The following is a 19124-nucleotide window of genomic DNA, read 5'->3' as shown; positions in this document are numbered from 1 at the left end:
AATTGTGGTGAACGGATTTCCTCACTACAAAGTTATGCATTAAGTGTCTAGTCATGCCATATGGATTAACAAATGTACCCGCCGTATTCCAGTCCTTTGTGAATGAAGTCTTCTGAGACATAATATATCACTATGTTACTGAGTACATAGACAACAGTCTGGTATTCTCCTTGACCTCTGAGACTCATGTAACCCATGTACAAACTGTTCTCATCTGCTTACAGCAACAGCAGCTATCTATACATCAAAACAGTAAAATGTGAGTTCCACCACACCTCCAACTCATTCCTCAGTTAGGTCCTCAACCGCCAGGGATAGAGATGGATGCAGCCAAAGTACGAGCTGTCATGGTATAGACGCACCAGTCAACATCAAAGACTGTACAGATATATTCGAGACTATAGCGCAGGATCTGCTCCTCTGACGTCACAGATATAAGGACAGCCCAAAAAGCTCTGCTGGTCTGAATCCACACAACCTACCTTTAACCTGCTGAAACGCTGCTTCACCAGATCTCCTATCTTATGACACTCAGATCCCAGCATTTCCTTCATAGTAGAAGTGCACAGGTCCAGCTGTAAATGTCCTCCCACAAACCTGAAGGCCGTCACCTCCTTAAGACAAAGAACAATTTGTTTTCTAATAAAATCAATGATTTACTTTCACCTCCATCAGGTCATACAAAGACAACACATACAAGCCAATCGCCATAGAAACCCACATCCACTGTATCAACCTGGACAACTCGTCTGGTCATTGAACTTTATCTCAAAACATAATTACCATGCAGAAAACTCAATCCCAGATACATCGGACCTTTCAAAACCTTGAGACAAATTAATTGAGTCACACATCACTGTTGTTTTGATCTTGTGCTCTGTTTTCTGGAATCTTTGCTATTTGTATTGTGTTTTTGTACCTTATTGATATTTTGCCTCTTTATATTCACTGTGAGATTAATATTGTTCTACTGATTGTTATATAATTTGTTTCTCTGAATTAGATTCTCTTCTTTTTTCAGTAATCCTGACTACACAAACAACTATTATGCTGAGACAGTAGCATCTGAGTAAACGCCCTACATTTTGCAGAAGTGACTGTACTCACATGTACTGCCTTCTTTGCTGATACAGTAACATCCAAATTGACTAGTTGCACAATAACAAAATACATTTTTATGAAACATTAAAAACTACAGTATGTTTTTCTGTGTTCTGTTTTACTGATAGAGTTTGGGATTTGGGGCATTGGGACAGTTCTGTGATAAACGGAGAGTTAGTCATGAAGTCTTGATCAATGATGCTTTTTGGTCCTTATTAATATTGTCTAATTAAATCAGATGTGAGTGTGGCCATAAAATGTCAAACAAACATTTTCTTAGAGAAAAATTCACCCTTTATTAATGATTACCAACTTTCTTTAAAAGTCCATTTTTTTTGGAGCATCTGCTGTCCCTCTTTGTGTTGTTACCATAGAAACAATCACGTATCTGAACAATGCAGTTATATAAATTTGAGATTCGCAGCTGCACTACTGTCAGAACTGATGTTCTGGAAAATGAATCAACACTTTAATCAAGTCCTGACCAATCAGAATTAAGAGCTGAACAGTGTTGTGGTATATTTGCTCAAACTCGATACTGAATGAGTGTCATGATACAGAACAACACACTTTAATGCTTTTATAGATGAGCTAAAGGTGGATTTTTGTTGTTCAGGTTTTCAGAGATGGTGATGATGTTTTTGTTCTGTGGTGTTAAAGGTAAGTGTTTAATGTCACTGTCTGTTTTATTGGTAAGATCTTCAGAGGTCGAGATTGAGAGCCGTTATAGAAAAATGGAAAGAGTGTCTCAGTAAAAGTGTGTGTTATAGTGTGTAAGTGTGAATTGGTCAGAAGATCAGTAAATGTCACTTTCCCCTTCGTCCAGTCCAGATGCACTCTGATCTTCTGTGGTTTGTCTTTAGCTCTGAAGATGTCACCTGCCTGTCCTGGGCAGAGCGTGTGGTAACTTCCTTTACTGTAGCTCATGCTGCACACTGCATTACAGAAGGAGTTCCTCTTTCTCAGAGCAGACTCTCTGATGACTCCCAGCTCCCAGACTGCACTGTCCCCAACCTCGACGTCCCAGAAGTGCGAGCCTCCATTAAAGCCCTCACAGCCCAGGACACATGTAACGCTGTCAAATCTCTCTGGATTATCAGGAAGCAGCACTTCCTGTTTTCTGTGTTCCACAACAGTGAGATCTTCGGACACACGGAGCTGAGCGTGTGCAGTGTTGGGGTCCAGAGTAACAGAAGCTAAGAGAAGATGAAAAGTCTTGAAAATTCAATCAAACACAAATGTGAGACTAATTACTAATGAATAAATAGCTCCAAAAGGGAAGAACAAATACACAGACATCAAGATTACTGAGTAGAAAATCCTGGCAGGAAGTGAGAAAACTTACTACTGTAATGACTAGCAGTTTTTTTTTTATTGTTTTATATATTAGTGTGATCTGATTCACTAAATTACACATAAATCTGGAGGAATGTCTTGTAATGCTATTTATCATTTAAATATAATCCATGTATTGTTGTAGAATAACTTTTTAATTACATGAAGCTTTAAAGCAGTTTTTTTCTATAATATATCTTTTATAATTTCCAGATTATGCTCTGATTTTTATGATGACTGAAGTCTGTAACTGTATTTGAGTAAAAACAACAATAATAACACTCACTGTACTGGATGATGTCCTGCATTTTCACCCAGACTCTAAACTTCAGGTTAGAAATGTGTTACTATTTTTTATTTTTTTTTACAACTTTACAGATTTACTTTTTGTTTCACCAAGAACTGGACATCCTAAAGAGGAAAGTATTATACATGATTATGATTTTTTTTTTGTCAACGCTTTACTTATCGCAGAAATGAGAAAAATCAGAACAAGTAATAATAAACTAATATTTGGGAAAAATGTGAAGCAGCTCAGCCTTGTCCCTCCACTAGAAAGAGATGGAGAGCAACCAGCGATGTTGCTGAAATAGATCCGACCACCAGAGGGCGGAAGAGCACAACATATGCCTGGATCTCTTTAAATAGAGCTTTGTTTAAGGCTCTGCTGGTTCTTCTGGTTATATTCATTGCTATGCTAGTTTCTCAGGCAAAAATATATAATAACAAAACAGGGCTTTTAGTAAATGTTTGAGCCTTTAGTCAGTCTTTGTATATTACTGACTTTGTGAGATGAGCTCTCATCTCTGATTCAAAAATATCATAGATTCCTAGTTCAAATTACACGAGATGAATTTGGCTCAGTGTTTTAAATTGTGAACAATCATTTGAATGCTTTTATTTTTGAGTGCTTAAGTTTTATTTTGGATCTAAATAAGTAGGTCATATACTGTATTTGGAATAAGAAGATATCGCACCTCTGAGACCCAGGAAACCTTTGAAAAGTGCAAGTAGGAGAAAAACGAATGACTTCCATGAAGTTTCCCGCAGATTGTGAAGTTGTTATTATCTCACTGATACTATTAGTTTATAGGCTGAGTGTATATTTATATATTTGTGCACTGAAGCTGTTTTTACAAGCTCGCTGTTAAAACCAAGATCATACTTAATGTTATTTTGTGCAGTGGATTTACAGAAACTTCTTTATTTACAAATGCAGCCTTCATAAATATCACTGAGACAAACACACTTTTTTTAGTTTTATTTCATTTTAATGTTAGAATAAAAATCATTGTATAATTGGATGTACAATAACCAGGCCAGTAAGATCACATTACATGGCTGCACATTGTTCCATCATTAGGTACTAAAACTAGTACATGCAAGGTACTAATAAACCAAAACATTAACTGAATCATAATACAGTGATACATGCAGTATATTAATTACTTATACTAAATTAAAGACAATTTCTGCTTTGTGTTGGTCCATGTCACAACACAGCATCAATGTTTTGTTCTAACATGGCTGTATTAGATCTTCTCCTCATTGAATTCAGTGGTAATAGAGTTCCCCTGCTCGCACCGGTACTCTCCATACTCAACCTTACTGTTAGAGCCGTTGGTGATGGTCAGCTTGACCGGGACCACAACAGTCATCTCCTTCATGGAGACTCTGATACTTTCAGGTGTAGATCTGGTGTTGCTGCTGCCCTTCTCCACTGTAAAGGTGTTACTGACATTTAAGGTGCTCTCAGTATTAGAACCAAACAGTGATAATTCAAATTTGGTTCCGAAACCAATCTGGGTGGAATCGCTGAACCGGAAGCTCTCAGTGACAGATCCTGAAAACTCTCGAGTCAGATCAGTGGTGAAGATTTGTGTCTCAAATCCATAATTCACACCAGCGATGGAGTCGATGATGACTGTTTTTAAACTTTCTTCCTTATTGTCCCATTCCACCTCAGCTTTAATGGTGGTTTTGCCAGCTTTAAGAGGACGGAAGTGACTCAGACGGTTGTTAAACCAGCCGTACGTAGGAACATCACGACCAGCTCTGGCCACCCGGATACGCCCAGCTCTCTGTATATGTTGATACAGAACCCAGGCTCCTCTCTGCACCTTGTGAGAAGATGGTCTGTCATCAAAATCGCCAGAAAGCAAGCTGGTCTCACAGTCGAGGACGAGGCTCCGGCCCTGATAGTTCTCCTCTTCATACACTGTGATCTGTGGATTGTCCAGGTCTTCTGTCACCAGCTGTAGTGAAGAAATGTTATGCACATTGTAGTGCATGTTAGCATATTCTCCTTCCTCATAGACAGTCGGTTTACCAGTGTAATTAACATCTGTGTACGCCACCCATGGATTCCCGATGACTTTCAGAGAGGAGATGCAGTTATTAAAATTTAGTTGAATTAAATCAGGGACATCAGAAGTAACTCTCTGCTGAGGCCCTCAAAGCCACAAAGTTTATAGACGATGATCTTGTTCATGGCTGAAGCTTGCAGTTTTCTCAGAGACTTGCAGAACACGATGAGCGCGAGAATCTGTGAAGATTATTCAAGCTTCTCTTTCTATATGTGACTGTGTGTGTTGGATGTAATAATTTCACTCAGAGATCAGGTGGATGGTTTTCCTGTATATTTTGGCAGCAATCGGCATAGCAAACTGTAGCACACGCTGTTTACCAACACGCGATGGGTTAGTCGCAAAGCACAATGTTCCTTCTGTTTAAAAGTATGAGGCTCCAGATGTAAGAGGCCAGGCAACAGTTACAAAATTTCAAAGTTAAAGTTCATGCAAACATATATTAATAGACAGGTTTCAGTCAAATATTTATGGTTTATTTAGCAAAATTCAGTGTTATAATCATGCATCCTCTTATATGTTAAATATTCTCATCAAAGTGAGCATCGTGAATTTAGGAATCAAAATAATAAAAGATTGGCTACTACACCAAGTTGTCAGAGGAAATGTAACTTAACCAAGTTTTGAAGAAAAAACAGAAAACAATTAACCATTAGTTTTTATTTATTTATTTATTTTATTTAACCTTTATTTAACCAGGTAGAACTCACTGAGATTAAAATTCACAGGAGTGACCTGGCCAAGATGAGAAGCAGTACAAGTAATTCAATAACAGACTTACACAATACAAAGTTTTTATGTTATATAGTTATTACGAGATCTATCCTTGAAAGGTTATCCTATGCTTCTCAGTCTTTAATTGTGAATCAATTAAAAAACTAACTATTTGGAACATAGTACATACTAATCCAGTTAATTATTAAGAATTCAACAAATAGGACAGTGGCAACAACCCCACCAAAGCATAGCCTCCATTTTGTAATAAAATTATATATTATTTTATGTAATAAAAGTCCATTAATGTTGATTTTAACCTAGTTGTGTCAGGGAGCTACCTGACTCTTCTCCCATGCGTGCCCCGCCCGCACGGAGCGGCTCGCCGGCGTACTAATGACACACACCTGACTCTCGTTTCTACCTCATCACCAACCCTATAAGATCCCCTCTCTCACGCTAACCAGCGTCCGTTATTACCAATGGTTCGGCGTGCTTCCAACACGCCGTTAGCATTCTCTTTCGGACTTCGTGGGCCGCGCTCTCTAGCGCACCACCGGATATTTATCTCTGCTAACCAGTTGTTTGTGGAATTAAAACAGTTTGCCTTCACTTCGGCTTTCACGTGGCGTAACAGAATAACGGACCTAACAAAAAAAAAAAAAAAAAAAAAAAAAAAGGAAAAGGGAAATTATTTTTTCCTACCGGAATATGGAGAACCTGCCCAGCACACTCCCCGATCCGGTTCGGGATCTGGTCGCCGCGCTTCGAGCCGCCTTTCCCCCCACCGCTGCTCGTCCGGAAACCCCCACTGTCACCGGCAGTCCCATGGCACTCCCGGGAACTTTTTCGGGAGAAGCGTCAGCGTGCCGCGGCTTCCTACTCCAGGTAAATCTCTACATGGAGATGCAGCCTCAGCGCTTCCCTTCCGAGCGCTCCAAGGTGGCGTTCCTCATTTCGCTCCTGTCCGGAAGAGCGCTAGCTTGGGCTCAGGCCTTGTGGGACTCTGACAGCCCCATGATGGAGGTATACGATCATTTCGCGGCACACCTTCGCGAGGTTTTCAGTGCCGCTTCTGGGTCCTATCCACAGCGGACCAGCTGCTTAGCTTGCGCCAGGGGAAGGATGACATCACGGCGTACAGCTTGCGTTTCCGCACCTTGGCGGCATCTAGTGGCTGGAACGAGGCGGCGCTACTGGGAGTATATCGGCGGGGTCTCTCTCCCGAGATTAAACAGGCCATGGCGGTGTTTGATGACGCTACGGGCCTGGAGGACTTCATTAGGAGATCCTTAGGACTTTCCCAGCGACTGTCCGCATGCCTCCCCAGGTCGCCCACCTCGGGGGAACAGCCTGGACTGTCAGCCACAGCTGACGCCGAACCCATGCAGCTGGGTTCTCAGAGGCTTCCCCGGTGGGGGGGAAATAGCCGCCGGGCTTTGGGCAAGGACCGGTATGGTGGGAGCCCGGGCTACTCCAGCGGCTGTTGCTCCGTGTCATGCTCCGGCAGCGGTGAGTACGGTAGAGTTTCCGTCGGACATTTCTACTCTGTCCACACTCCCGGTGACGCTTCTAACTCCCTCTCTCTCTCTCTCTCTGTGGATGCGCTGGTGGACTCAGGTTCGGCAGGGAACTTCATATCCCAAGCCTGCCTCAACAGCTTGCAGCTCCCCCGGGATAGAGGTTCCCAGGACTTAGCCGTCCAGACCATCCAGGGACGCCCACTAGGTCGGGGCTGGGTGAAGTACTGTGCACCCATAGTGACTCTATGCGTGGGGCTGTTCCATAGAGAGGAGCTAAGGTTCATGGTGCTTGACGAGTCCACTGTCAGCGTGATCCTGGGTAGGCCCTGGCTGAAACAACACGCCCCTGCATGCTCCTGGGACCCCTGCGATATCCTGCAATGGAGTAGCCACTGCCGGGAACACTGCCTCTCTCCGCTTCCATCCAGGGTCCCCAAAGCCCTGGTAGGCGCCACCAGGGTGGAGGAAGCCACGACATCCCAGCAGGCAGAGATCCCCACGGAGTACCAGGCCTTCAAGGACGTGTTCAGTGCCCAGGCAGCTACTCGTCTCCCCCCTCACCGGCGCGGGGACTGCTGCATCGACCTGCTTCCCGGGGCTAAGCTGCCGAAGGGCCGAGTCTATCCCCTTTCTGCTCCAGAACATCAGGCCATGGAGGAGTACATCCAGCAGGCACTCCGGCAGGGGTTTATCACGAACTCATCCTCCCCGGCTGCGTCGAGCTTCTTCTTTGTGGGAAAGAAGGACGGGGGGCTACGTCCCTGCATCGATTACCGACAGCTCAACGCCCAGATCTCCCCTCTCCCTTACCCTCTCCCGCTGGTCCCAGCAGCTCTGGTGGCCCTGCGAGAGGCACGGGTGTTTTTCTAAACCGGATCTCCGGAGCGCGTATAACCTGGTTCGTATCAGGAAGGGGGACGAGTGGAATGGACGAATACCGGGTCATGCCGTACGGCCTATCTATCACCCCAGCTGTGTTCCAGGGGTTCATGAACGAGGTGCTCCGACCCTTCTTACAAAGGTTCGTCATGGTTTACATCGATGACATTCTGATATATTCAAGGAACCTAGAGGAACACCATCACCACGTCCGTGAGGTCCTAGGGGCACTTCGTTCCCAACAGCTCTACCTCAACCTCTCCAAGTGCGAGTTTCACTGTAAGGAGGTACAGTTTCTGGGCTACGTCATCAGCGCACGGGGTATACAGATGAACGACAGGAAAGTTAAAGCAGTGAAGAGCTGGCCCGTTCCGGAGACTATTAAGAAACTCCAACGCTTCTTGGGCTTCGCTAACTTTTACCGTCGGTTCATTCAGGGGTACAGCCTGATCACCGCTCCCCTCACTTCTCTCCTCAGGGGTAAGACGCGGACCCTGAGGTGGACCAAGGAGGCCCAGGGGGCGTTTGAGGAGCTCCGCCAGCGCTTTTGCTCTGCTCCCGTGTTGCGTCATCCAGACCCCCGGAAGCCCTTTGTCGTGGAGGTGGACGCCTCCTCGACGGGGGTGGGGGCTGCTCTCTCTCAGCAATCAGGCACCCCACCACAGCTCCACCCGTGCGCTTTCTTCTCCCACAAGCTCTCGGCCGCAGAGCAGAACTAAGACATCGGCAACCGGGAGCTTCTGGCTATCAAGCTCGCCCTGGACGAGTGGAGGCACTGGTTGGAGGGAGCAGAGCACCCATTCACTGTGATCACAGACCACAAGAATCTTCAGTACCTGCGGGAGGCCCGGAGACTCAATGCCCGGCAGGCTCGTTGGGCCCTCTTCTTCACTCGGTTCCAGTTTCAAGTCACCTACCGAGCTTGTGCGCTCAACGGAAAGGCCGACGCCCTGTCCCGGATATTCGGGCCTGAGGAACCCAGACATCCGGACCCCATTCTCCCTCCTTCGATCGTCGTGGGGCCTATTGTCTGGGACATGGACAGCGAGATCCGTGCGGCCTCCGTCAGGGAGCCCGCCCCCAGAGGGTGCCCTGAGGGAAGGGTTTTTGTTCCCACATCCTGCCGCGGGGAGCTAATCCAGTCGGTCCATGAGGGACCGGGCACGGGTCACCCAGGAGAGAGGAGGACGGTCCAGCTCCTTCAGGCTCGCTACTGGTGGCCAAGGATGGCAGAAGAGGTTACCCGCTACGTCCAGGAGTATTCCACCTGCGCCATGGCCAAGGTACCTCGCCACCTGCCCGTCGGCAAGTTGGTGCCGCTCCCCGTCCCTCAGCGCCCCTGGTCACACCTAGGCATCGACTTTGTGACCGACTTGCCACGGTCGGGGGGAAACACGTGTATCCTGGTAGCGGTGGATCGCTTCTCTAAGGCCTGCCGACTTGTGCCTCTAAAGGGGTTGCCCACGGCCCTCGAGACGGCCGAGGCCTTGTTTCATCACGTATTCAGGAACTTTGGTCTCCCGGAGGAGATAGTTTCGGACCGTGGGCCCCAATTCTCCTCTCGGGTTTGGCGTGCCTTCTTCCGGCTCCTGGGGGTGTCAGTAAATCTGACGTCGGGTTACCACCCTCAGTCCAACGGCCAGGCGGAACGCAAGATACAGGAGCTGAACAGGTACTTGAGGACTTACTGCAGCCAAGATCAGGGAGATTGGGCACGGTTCTTACCCTGGGCGGAGTATGCTCAGAACTCGCTTCGCCAGGACTCCACGGGCCTCACCCCTTTCCAATGCGTGCTGGGGTTCCAACCGCCCTTGTTCCCCTGGTCGGATCAGCCCAGCGACGTGCCTTCGGTGGACGCCTGGTTCCGGGAGAGCAACCGGGTCTGGGAATCGGCGCACACCCAGTTGTGTCGGGCCCTACGCACCACCCGCCGGCACGCCGACGCGAGACGTCTGGAGTCTCCAGGTTACCGCCCCGGGGATCGAGTGTGGCTCTCTACGAAGGACCTGAAGATGAAACTGCCGTGCCGCAAGCTCAGCCCCCGGTTCATTGGGCCGTTCAGGATCGCCAGGAGGATTAGTGACGTGTCCTACCGGCTGGAGCTGCCACCGGGGTACCGCATACACCCAACCTTTCACGTGTCCCTGCTGAAGCCGTGTGTCTCGCCCATTTCTCGCCCTCCAGGTGGCCCCGTGGAGCCCGTCCAGCCGGAGGTCGTAGCTCAGCCGGGCATCTATGCAGTGCGGGAGGTCCTTGACTCCAGGAGACGTGGGGGTCGCCTCGAATACCTGGTGGACTGGGAGGGGTACGGTGCGGAGGATCAATCTTGGGTAGCACGACAGGACGTGCTGGACCCGGGCCTGCTGGCAGATTTCCATACTGCCCACCCGCACCGCCCGGCGCCCAGGGCTAGGGGTCGTCCTCGTCGTAGGGTCAGGGCGTCCGGTGCCGCCCCTGGAGGGGGGGGTGGTGTCAGGGAGCTACCTGACTCTTCTCCCATGCGTGCCCCGCCCGCACGGAGCGGCTCGCCGGCGTACTAATGACACACACCTGACTCTCGTTTCTACCTCATCACCAACCCTATAAGATCCCCTCTCTCACGCTAACCAGCGTCCGTTATTACCAATGGTTCGACGTGCTTCCAACACGCCGTTAGCATTCTCTTCCGGACTTCGTGGGCCGCGCTCTCTAGCGCACCACCGGATATTTATCTCTGCTAACCAATTGTTTGTGGAATTAAACCAGTTTGCCTTCACTTCGGCTTTCACCTCTGAGTTTGGCGTAACAAGTTGTTCCCAAACGGATAGTCATCATGCCTCCTGCGGAGTTGCCAGATGGCACAGAGGGCAAGCCACACTTTGACATTTTATGAGCTATGCCTATAGAAGTTATAGAATGTAATCATCAGAGAAAAAAGACTACCAACAAACATAACTTATCAAATCATTGCATAAAGCATTCTTTTGTATTATTTCATATGTATGGTTTGTAAGTTTGAAATTGTTTAGTGTCATTCATTTTCTGTGGAAGGGGACACAAACTAGGACGCACATTGCATACTGCCAGGGGGTCTCATGCTGACATAGCTTTAGAACCACCTACTGTAATGTCTACCACATTCTGAAATAGTGATGGTGACCACTGATGTGGACATTCAGACTGCAATTAAAATCATCTACAGCTTAATCTTTTTTCTTACTGTACATTAGAGATGCTGGAACCATAAACGTCACCCGAATCAGCAGCTTCGATAGCATTTAATCCTTTTTTAACGAATGCTGTTTTAAATGAACTTTCATTTATAAAGAAAGAAAAGTGAATTATCATATCTCTCATATCCGCCTCCGACCCACCCGTGATTTATTAAAATGCACGTTATTTCTTATTATGCTACCCATCCCGTGAGTTACCCACAGCGCACGCGATAGTCTTTAACCGCGATCCAAATGAAATGTGTAATGGTGTAACTTTTATTTTGCATTATTGTCAAATCTGTAATTGTTTTCTGCAACAAAATATGAATAGATAAATATTGTGCAATGATGATAATATTGTTTTTATTTTATTATGATTGTGTGTGAAAATTAGGGCAGAGACAGAGTTTAATGAACTGTATTTTGACCTTGATAATGTACTGAACAACACTGTAAATGAGTATTACAGACCATACCAAGACTGTCTGTCTGAACTAATTAACATCACCAGAAGATGTGCATAGAGATGCTTTATATCGCACCACTGACAGACAAAACTTATCTGATGGTGTTTTTTTTATTTTTTATTGTAAACTGTAGCATGCAATGTGTAAAAGAACTAGAAGAAATTATAAAAGAACAATACAGTTTTATTAAGTTTTCTTCTGGACGTAAATGAACATTTGAACATTCATTATAGCATATAACAATACTGCATATACTACAGCTCTTCTGTGGGCCTAATTAGATTTAAAACTTTAGAGTGGCCAACTACAGCCACCAAAAAATAAATAACAGGACTATTTAAACTTGTCTTATTGTGCATGAACTTTTTTAACATTTGAAACATGCATCTTTTACATGCATATACACTTTTATACAGAAGTGTACTGCTCTTCTATGGCCCTAATTACATTCAAAACTTCAGAGAGGCCAGCTACAGCCACCAGGGATTCCTCTGTAATTGGAGACCGACACTTAACACATCCTTGACCCTCCTGGAGTATAGCGTTGACACACTCTCGACAACCAACCAAACTGCGACAGCAGTGCGCCAGCATACTGTAGGTCTGTTCATCACTCCTGGAAAAAACATTACAGAAATGTGCTAATAATAATACTATATGTGATAACACTAAGGGTCAGTTTCCCATACAGTGTTTAAAGTAGTAGTCCACCCTTAAAATGGGGCCCATTGACTTTTCATAGTAGGAAAAAAATTACTATGGTCAAGTCAATGTGGACCATTTTTGGGTGAACTACACCTTTAAGTAGTCCTAGACTAAAATATCTGTCTCAACTGTAAACAATTTGCACTTGAAATTTAAAATATATCAGTGTCATGTGTCTTAAGATATACAACTAGTAATGGTTTTTGTAATGTATGTTTGTAAAAACACTTTAAAATCCTAATATAACAACTAGTCCTGGCTTAAACACTTTCAGGAAAATAATCCCTAAGTGTCAGACTAATGATCCAGGTAATGAAAGGACAAAGTTGTCCTAAGAAAACAACAGGTACACATTTTATTACACAAACTTTCATAAAATGTTTTTGATACACTTCAAATTTTTAACAATTAACAGATGTAAGAATCCATAACCATATTTAGACATTGTTTTCTAAGCAATATTCGAGTTGCAACCTGAGATCAGTGATTTTGCATTAGTGAGTTTTACAAAAAGTATTTGAGATTAAAATTAGAAAGTATGTCTGTAAAACTAATTTCTATAACTACCTTCAGAAAAACTAGTCGCATACATAGTAATTTCTAACAGTTTTGTGTCAAACTTTATTGTCCTCTGAGAAATCCAATCTAATCTGAAAGTTAATGTCTGTCACTACAGATAACAAACACTTTTTCTTAAAGGTTTTGGTCAATGTGAACCACTATAGATCTTCTTAACTAGCACATATTCTGCTGGCTATCTGTTTTTTCCATCTGACAACAAAATCAACAGCAAAATCCTGTAACTGTGAAAAACTGGCCACTGTAATATCTGAAACGTGGTTTCTCCATGTTTACATGGGCTTATACAGTATGTAGAACATGGCAACAGGACAGATCATATAGTTCACAATAGGACTGTCTCTGTGCATCAAAGTAGTTTTTACTTTGTAAATAGGTTTTAAGAGAAAACTTGTAGCTAAAAACTTTTACTGCGATTTAGGAGAACTCTTAGTGGCAAGAAAAATGTTTCACGAACACAGGCCCTGAAACTAGATGTCCACATGTGGAGATTTTCAAAGTTAATCTATAGCTTAACAAATCAGAATAATCAGAATAAATAATAAACTTGAAGTAATGATGTAACCTACTGAACTCTGTTCAAGTACAATTATTGCTGTATTGAGTGTAGGATCAGAGCAGCCTAGGAATTCCTTGCAGATCGTTGAAGTTGACTTCTACTGAGTGAACTGCAAAGAAATCTCTTCAGTAACAATTCATTTATATTAAACTGCATCTCTGACTTCTGATTGTGTTTCATTATCATCAATCTATGGACCTTAACTTGAAAGAGACACTCCCACCTCTGTAAAATACACAAAGTGGGAGTGTTTGGTTTGTACATCTAGTCCCACCCGAACTTGTACATAAAATCACAGATGTCGAGTGATAAGAATTGACAGCCTACTGTATGGACTAGGCTAATCGCTAAAGCACTTAAGATTTTTGTTTGCAGGAATATATGAAATGTTCAAAGATGAATACATGTTTCTGGTGAAAGCAATTTTGATTGTACCCTAGTTTTCTTCTTTTTCTTCTTCCCATTTCTGCAAAAACATCTTGGATGGCAAAAAGGCGCCTGGACCTCTGCTTCCAATAAGCAGAACCTGTGACAGACAGGATAAATAGAATAGTGAAATTCAGAATGGTACTGTCATGGTAATACACTAAGTAGTAACTTGCATGTTGATGAGCTGCGGTGAACCTTTTGTGCCAGGGGCATCAAGGAGCAGGTTTCCTTGACTATCAGTTAAAATGATGTTTTCATCAGCACCCACAGCAAGGGCTTCTTTAACTTTGTGATGGTAGACAAACAGGCCTCAGACTCTTCAAAAGGGATTACCAAGGCCTTGTCCTGTACTATTTTGTCACCCTCAAGTTGACCAAGGAAAATGGTTCTGTGGAAGAACACACACAAGCACATTGTGTCTAACAGATGTTTTGAATATTCTAAACACAGACATTTGGAGTGCATTAAAATTGCAACAGGAATGAACGATATCAGCTAACTTCATTTCTGCAACCTAGAAACCAGACTCGTACATTCTTGTAATGTGTTTTTTTTACAAACACAACACGTTATTGAAAAATTGTGTGTGTGTGTGTGTGTGTGTGTGTCATACCTACCAGTTTTGTTGAACTTATTTTAAAGTTGGGTTCCTGTTTCTCAACACCTCATAGTTCTCATCTGCGTCTTATTTTAATTAGTCCATTAATGTGCATTTGTCTTATATATTGTCTTATATAAATATTTTTGTCAGTTTTTACCATCTTAGGTTAATTGTTTATTTCTGGCTTTGTAGCTTCTGTCATTTTCTATTATTTTGTATTAATAAATATGTATGGTATACTATTACCGGTTATAGAAGATTCAGAGCCATCATCTTGTCAAACAGAGGTTCCACAAAGTATTAAATGAAGAATGTCAGTAAAAAGAGATTGGATTTTTGTGAAAACATTAAATGAAAAAATAAAACTAGAGAAACAGACTCAAAAACGCAACTTACTGTACCTTTGGTAGATTTTTTGATTAGTTGCAGGATGGGGTGTGCGAGCAGCAGCAGTAGTAGCAGTGGATGATCTTGAAAAACTAAAACGAGGTCGACTCTGACCAGGGTTTGGGTGAAATGGGTTTGTGACTGGGCTTGGTAATGCCCCGCACATTTCATCCCCATCACCTGGAAGGTTCCTCCACCAGTCATGAGATCCAAACAACTAAAGAATCTAGATGTGGATGGAAAAACTGAAACTCCCTGGTCACTGGTCAAGTAAACACTTGATTGTGTTACCTAAAGAGAAATCAAGAGAACAAATCAATCACAATACAATTTTCTTTCAGTCACAAACATGTAAATAGATTTATGGCTGAGAATATATGTAATTTATTTAATGTATTTGTATAAATCAATTTGCATAAGTGAAATTTATGCTGATTGCTACACATTTCATTAGCAACAGGGAGGGGGACGTTTATAGGTTATCGATGATTAAAACAGTTTAACTAAAACAAACCTTAAAAATCCTCGGCAAGTTGTCCACTGTTATATCATCCTCTCGAAGTACAGCTGACAACGTGCCCCTCCTCAATGTGTAAGTTGTTCCCAAAGACATCTTGTACAAGTTGCGAGACCGCGCCAAGAAACCGCCAATTTAAGTGCTAGCATACGCCATACGCCACATCCGTTTGACCTGTGATAGGGCCAGTAACGTTACGCCTCATAGAGGTCATTTCATGTAAAAATACTTTGATAAAGCATTTCACTGAAATAATATTCATTCATTCATTCATTCATCTTCTACCGCTTATCCGAACTACCTCGGGTCACGGGGAGCCTGTGCCATCTCTGGCGTCATCGGGCATCAAGGCAGGATACACCCTGGACGGACTGCCAACCCATCGCAGGGCACACACACACACTCATTCACTCACGCAATCACACACTACGGACAATTTTCCAGAGATGCCAAAAAACCTACCATGCATGTCTTTGGACCAGGGGAGGAAACCGGAGTACCCGGAGGAAACCCCCGAGGCACGGGGAGAACATGCAAACTCCTGAAATAATATATGTTTGTTTATTATTACCATCCAGCCCATGTACTGGATTATTTATCAAATAATGGTATTGACAGACACATTTACAATAATTATGTTTGCAAATGTATTTTTCCCAATTTTCCCATTTACAGAAGTTTTAAAATGTCCTTTAACATGTACTGTATAAAAGGTTTGACCTACAAATGAAATGAGCAGAAATTCTGCACCACCTGTATTTATATATTTATAAGAAAATAAAATATAAAACACTAATACAGACAATTCACATTAATACAGTGAAGATATAAACTCAAGTAACCATCATTTTACATATTTTGTATAAATGAAATGAGGAGAGAAGAACACAGCTCTAAAATGGCGCAGTTACACATGAGAGCACGTGTGAGATTAGAGCACACATGTGCTAATTGCTAACACTCAGCTGGGGCTAATATTTTAACACAGAACATGAAAAAACTCAATAAAACACATACCTGGGAAAAACAGCACCAAAAGGCTTATCAGCATACAGTGCATCAATGTCGCAGTGGAAGTCAGCAGGTGTGAGACTCTGATTATATAGCGCCGCCCCGCAATATCATCTCCACAACAGCCAATGGCGAGTTTCCCAATTTTTGCTGAATTTAACAAAAATATTTTTAAACTCTGTTACATATATATATATGTTCACCCAGATGAGGATGAGGTTCCCCTTTGAGTCTGGTTCCTCTCAAAGTTTCTTCCTTTACCGTCTAAGGGGGTTTTTCCTCACCACTGCTGCCTGAGTCACCTCAGACTTGCTCTTTGGGGATAAATACATACACATTGTGAACTAAATATATCTAATATTAATCTTGAATTTTGTATTATATTAATCTTTATATTATTCTTTATATTAACCTTTTGTTCTATGTTTATGTTCTGTAAAGCTGCTTTGAGACAATGTCAATTGTAAAAAGCGCTATACAAATAAACTTGAATTGAATTGAATATAATGTAGCTGCTTGTTGGTGTAAAATGTAGCTCCTCCCTAAAAAATAACAACACCAGATTAAACAAACAAACACAAAAGTCTCAGTCAAACTTAAGACGATCTTCCCAGATCACTGAGTAGACCATAGTGTCATCGAGGTATACTTCACTTTGCAATTCTGCGCTGCTAACAAGACTCTCAATGGTGGATGTGTCATGCACGACGGAATATATATATATATATCTGTAAATGTAAATGTAAATGTTCTGTGGCAGCTTCGCCTTTACTGTGGCCAAGCCTGATGCTGCTGCGAATCCTGCCCAAAAAATCAGAGTTCGGCCAAGGTGAGCTGCACCCTTTTAGGTTACAATTGTAGTACAATTGCATTTCGCAAATGAGACCAGTCACATCTTTGTTCTAGTTGACTCCAGATCGGCTGTGAACTTAATACATCAACAACTTTTTTATAGGATCTTCATCTGCCCACAGTACTGCATGTTGCCCCCTAAAAGTCACAGCCTTAGATAACCAGCCCATCAGGAACGGCTTCATAACTCATCAGACTGAACTAATGGTGCTGCAAAATGATTTTATACACCTGTGGCCATGTAAGTGATTGGAACACTTGAATTCAATGATTTGGTGGATTGTCCCAAAACATGGCAATATAGTGCATCTATTATGGATCGTACCAATTAAAAGTAAATATGATTGTAATGACATAAAAAACACTTTTACTTTTTTTTTTTTTTTTTTTACACCTTTACAGATTTATTTATTGTTTCACCAAGAACTGGACATCCTAAAGAGGAAAGTATTACACATGATTATGATTTTTTTGTCAATGCTTTACTTATCGCAGATATGAGACAAATCCGAACAAGTAATAATAAACTAATATTTGGGGAAAACGTGAAGCAGCTCATCCTCGTCCCTCCACTAGAAGGAGAAATCACAGCAGCGTCTCTACTTCCTCCACAAACTGAGAAGAGCCAGAGCCACGCCCCCATCATGCACAGCTTCTACAGAGGCATCATCGAGAGCATTCTATCGAGCTGCATCACTGTGTGGTATGGTGCTTGCAACGCATCCTGCCGGAATATGCATAGTAAGAGCAGCAGAGAAAATTATTGGTGTCTCTCTCCCCTCCCTCCAGGACATTTATGAGATCCGTCTCAACCGCAAAGCCCTCTGCATTGCAGGTGAACCCACCCACCCATCACACAGCTTCTTCAGTCTGCTGCCATCAGGGAGGAGACTGCAGAGTCTCCGGGCCAGGAACAACAGTTCATTCATCAGGCTGTCAGGAGGCTGAACTCGCTCCCGAACTTGCCCACCCTTCCCTTTTCTGCCCCAGGCACCATAGATCTATGAACCCACCCCACCCCTCCAGATCCCACATCCACGGGTCCTTCCACTCCCCCCTCCCACTAACTTATGATGACATGCACCAGGCACTTTGTATAACATTGGTCTGCTCATTTGCACTTGCACTTTATCTGCCATATGCCTTGCGCTGCTTTATTTAACTTCTATTGTTAATATTATCTGTATGCACTGTCGGAACTTAGAGCTCGTCTCCAAGTCGGCACATATCAGGGTGAATTATACTGATATACTTTATAATACTTTTATACTATATAATTGTTACTTAAACTTAATTTACTGATAGCACTAACATTAATACGAATTAAACCAATGGGAATGCTCCTCAGACCTGGATGAGAATGAGCAAACTTCTTTAATTGTGGTCAATCAGCCAACAATTCTCTAAGAGAAATTGCCAATTTGAAAGTAACAAAAGAAATCCCAAAAACCCAAAAAGAAAAAGCATCTTCATGAAGAGCATCGGCATGCAAAAACAAAAACCCTCAGGACGGTCCTGCAAAGTGACGGGATTTTTTACGCATACACCTTTGGTCCCAAAAATTCTCCTCTATATATACGCTTCCAAGCGCCTCCTTATCGGTTCCCCTCCTTACAGACCCGTTTTCATATCACCTTATCATTATGTCACCTTATTTACTGGAATCATCTCATATGTTTTTGTAACGTCCTGTTCCTTACAATCCCCTTGTTTTTCCTTCACCTTTTGCCCATATGCCCATTTATGGATTTTCCTCCCCTTAGTTCCCCGGGGCCCAGGTCCGGAAGCCCAGGCCTGTGACCCTGGGTCTTCTTCGTTCGACATAACAATTATATCTAAACAATAATTTTGTTATTAAAAGTGTGCTCAAAAAAGAGCCTTACCCCCTGGTTGAAGTTACATTTG

The 19124-nt window shown here is 43.2% G+C and overlaps 1 protein-coding gene, 1 long non-coding RNA gene and 1 pseudogene across 2 annotated transcripts; all 3 read right to left on the bottom strand.

The window, feature by feature from the left end:
• Positions 1 to 1318: 1318 nt before the first annotated feature.
• Positions 1319 to 2776, bottom strand: LOC132862247 (erythroid membrane-associated protein-like). The gene is made up of 2 exons (XM_060894182.1): positions 2723 to 2776; positions 1319 to 2297 (listed from the first exon to the last, which is right to left on the bottom strand). The coding sequence occupies exons 1-2, from the start codon at positions 2742 to 2744 to the stop codon at positions 1756 to 1758; spliced, it is 564 nt and encodes a 187-aa protein (XP_060750165.1). The 5' UTR covers positions 2745 to 2776; the 3' UTR covers positions 1319 to 1755.
• A 906-nt stretch (positions 2777 to 3682) lies between these two features.
• On the bottom strand, positions 3683 to 4927 carry LOC132862440 (epidermal differentiation-specific protein-like; annotated as a pseudogene).
• Positions 4928 to 11788: 6861 nt separating this feature from the next.
• LOC132862559 (uncharacterized) lies at positions 11789 to 16468 on the bottom strand. Its single transcript, XR_009650035.1, has 7 exons — positions 16374 to 16468; positions 15819 to 15897; positions 15354 to 15530; positions 14854 to 15130; positions 14047 to 14239; positions 13858 to 13948; positions 11789 to 12195 (listed from the first exon to the last, which is right to left on the bottom strand). It is a non-coding gene; the product is annotated as an uncharacterized LOC132862559 (long non-coding RNA).
• Between the last annotated feature and the right edge of the window lie 2656 nt (positions 16469 to 19124).

This window comes from Tachysurus vachellii, chromosome 19 (genome assembly GCF_030014155.1).
Source record: "Tachysurus vachellii isolate PV-2020 chromosome 19, HZAU_Pvac_v1, whole genome shotgun sequence".
NCBI lineage: Eukaryota > Metazoa > Chordata > Actinopteri > Siluriformes > Bagridae > Tachysurus > Tachysurus vachellii.
This window is presented reverse-complemented; position numbering and strand designations above follow the sequence as displayed.

What these genes read in the sequence shown, in the direction of transcription:
- LOC132862247 (XM_060894182.1), bottom strand. Translation starts at nt 2,744, where the DNA reads ATGCAGGACATCATCCAGTACA. An exon ending in GCAGGACATCATCCAGTACA is followed by an intron (nt 2,298 to 2,722) that starts GTGAGTGTTATT and finishes ATCTTCTCTTAG; the next exon opens with CTTCTGTTACTCTGGACCCC.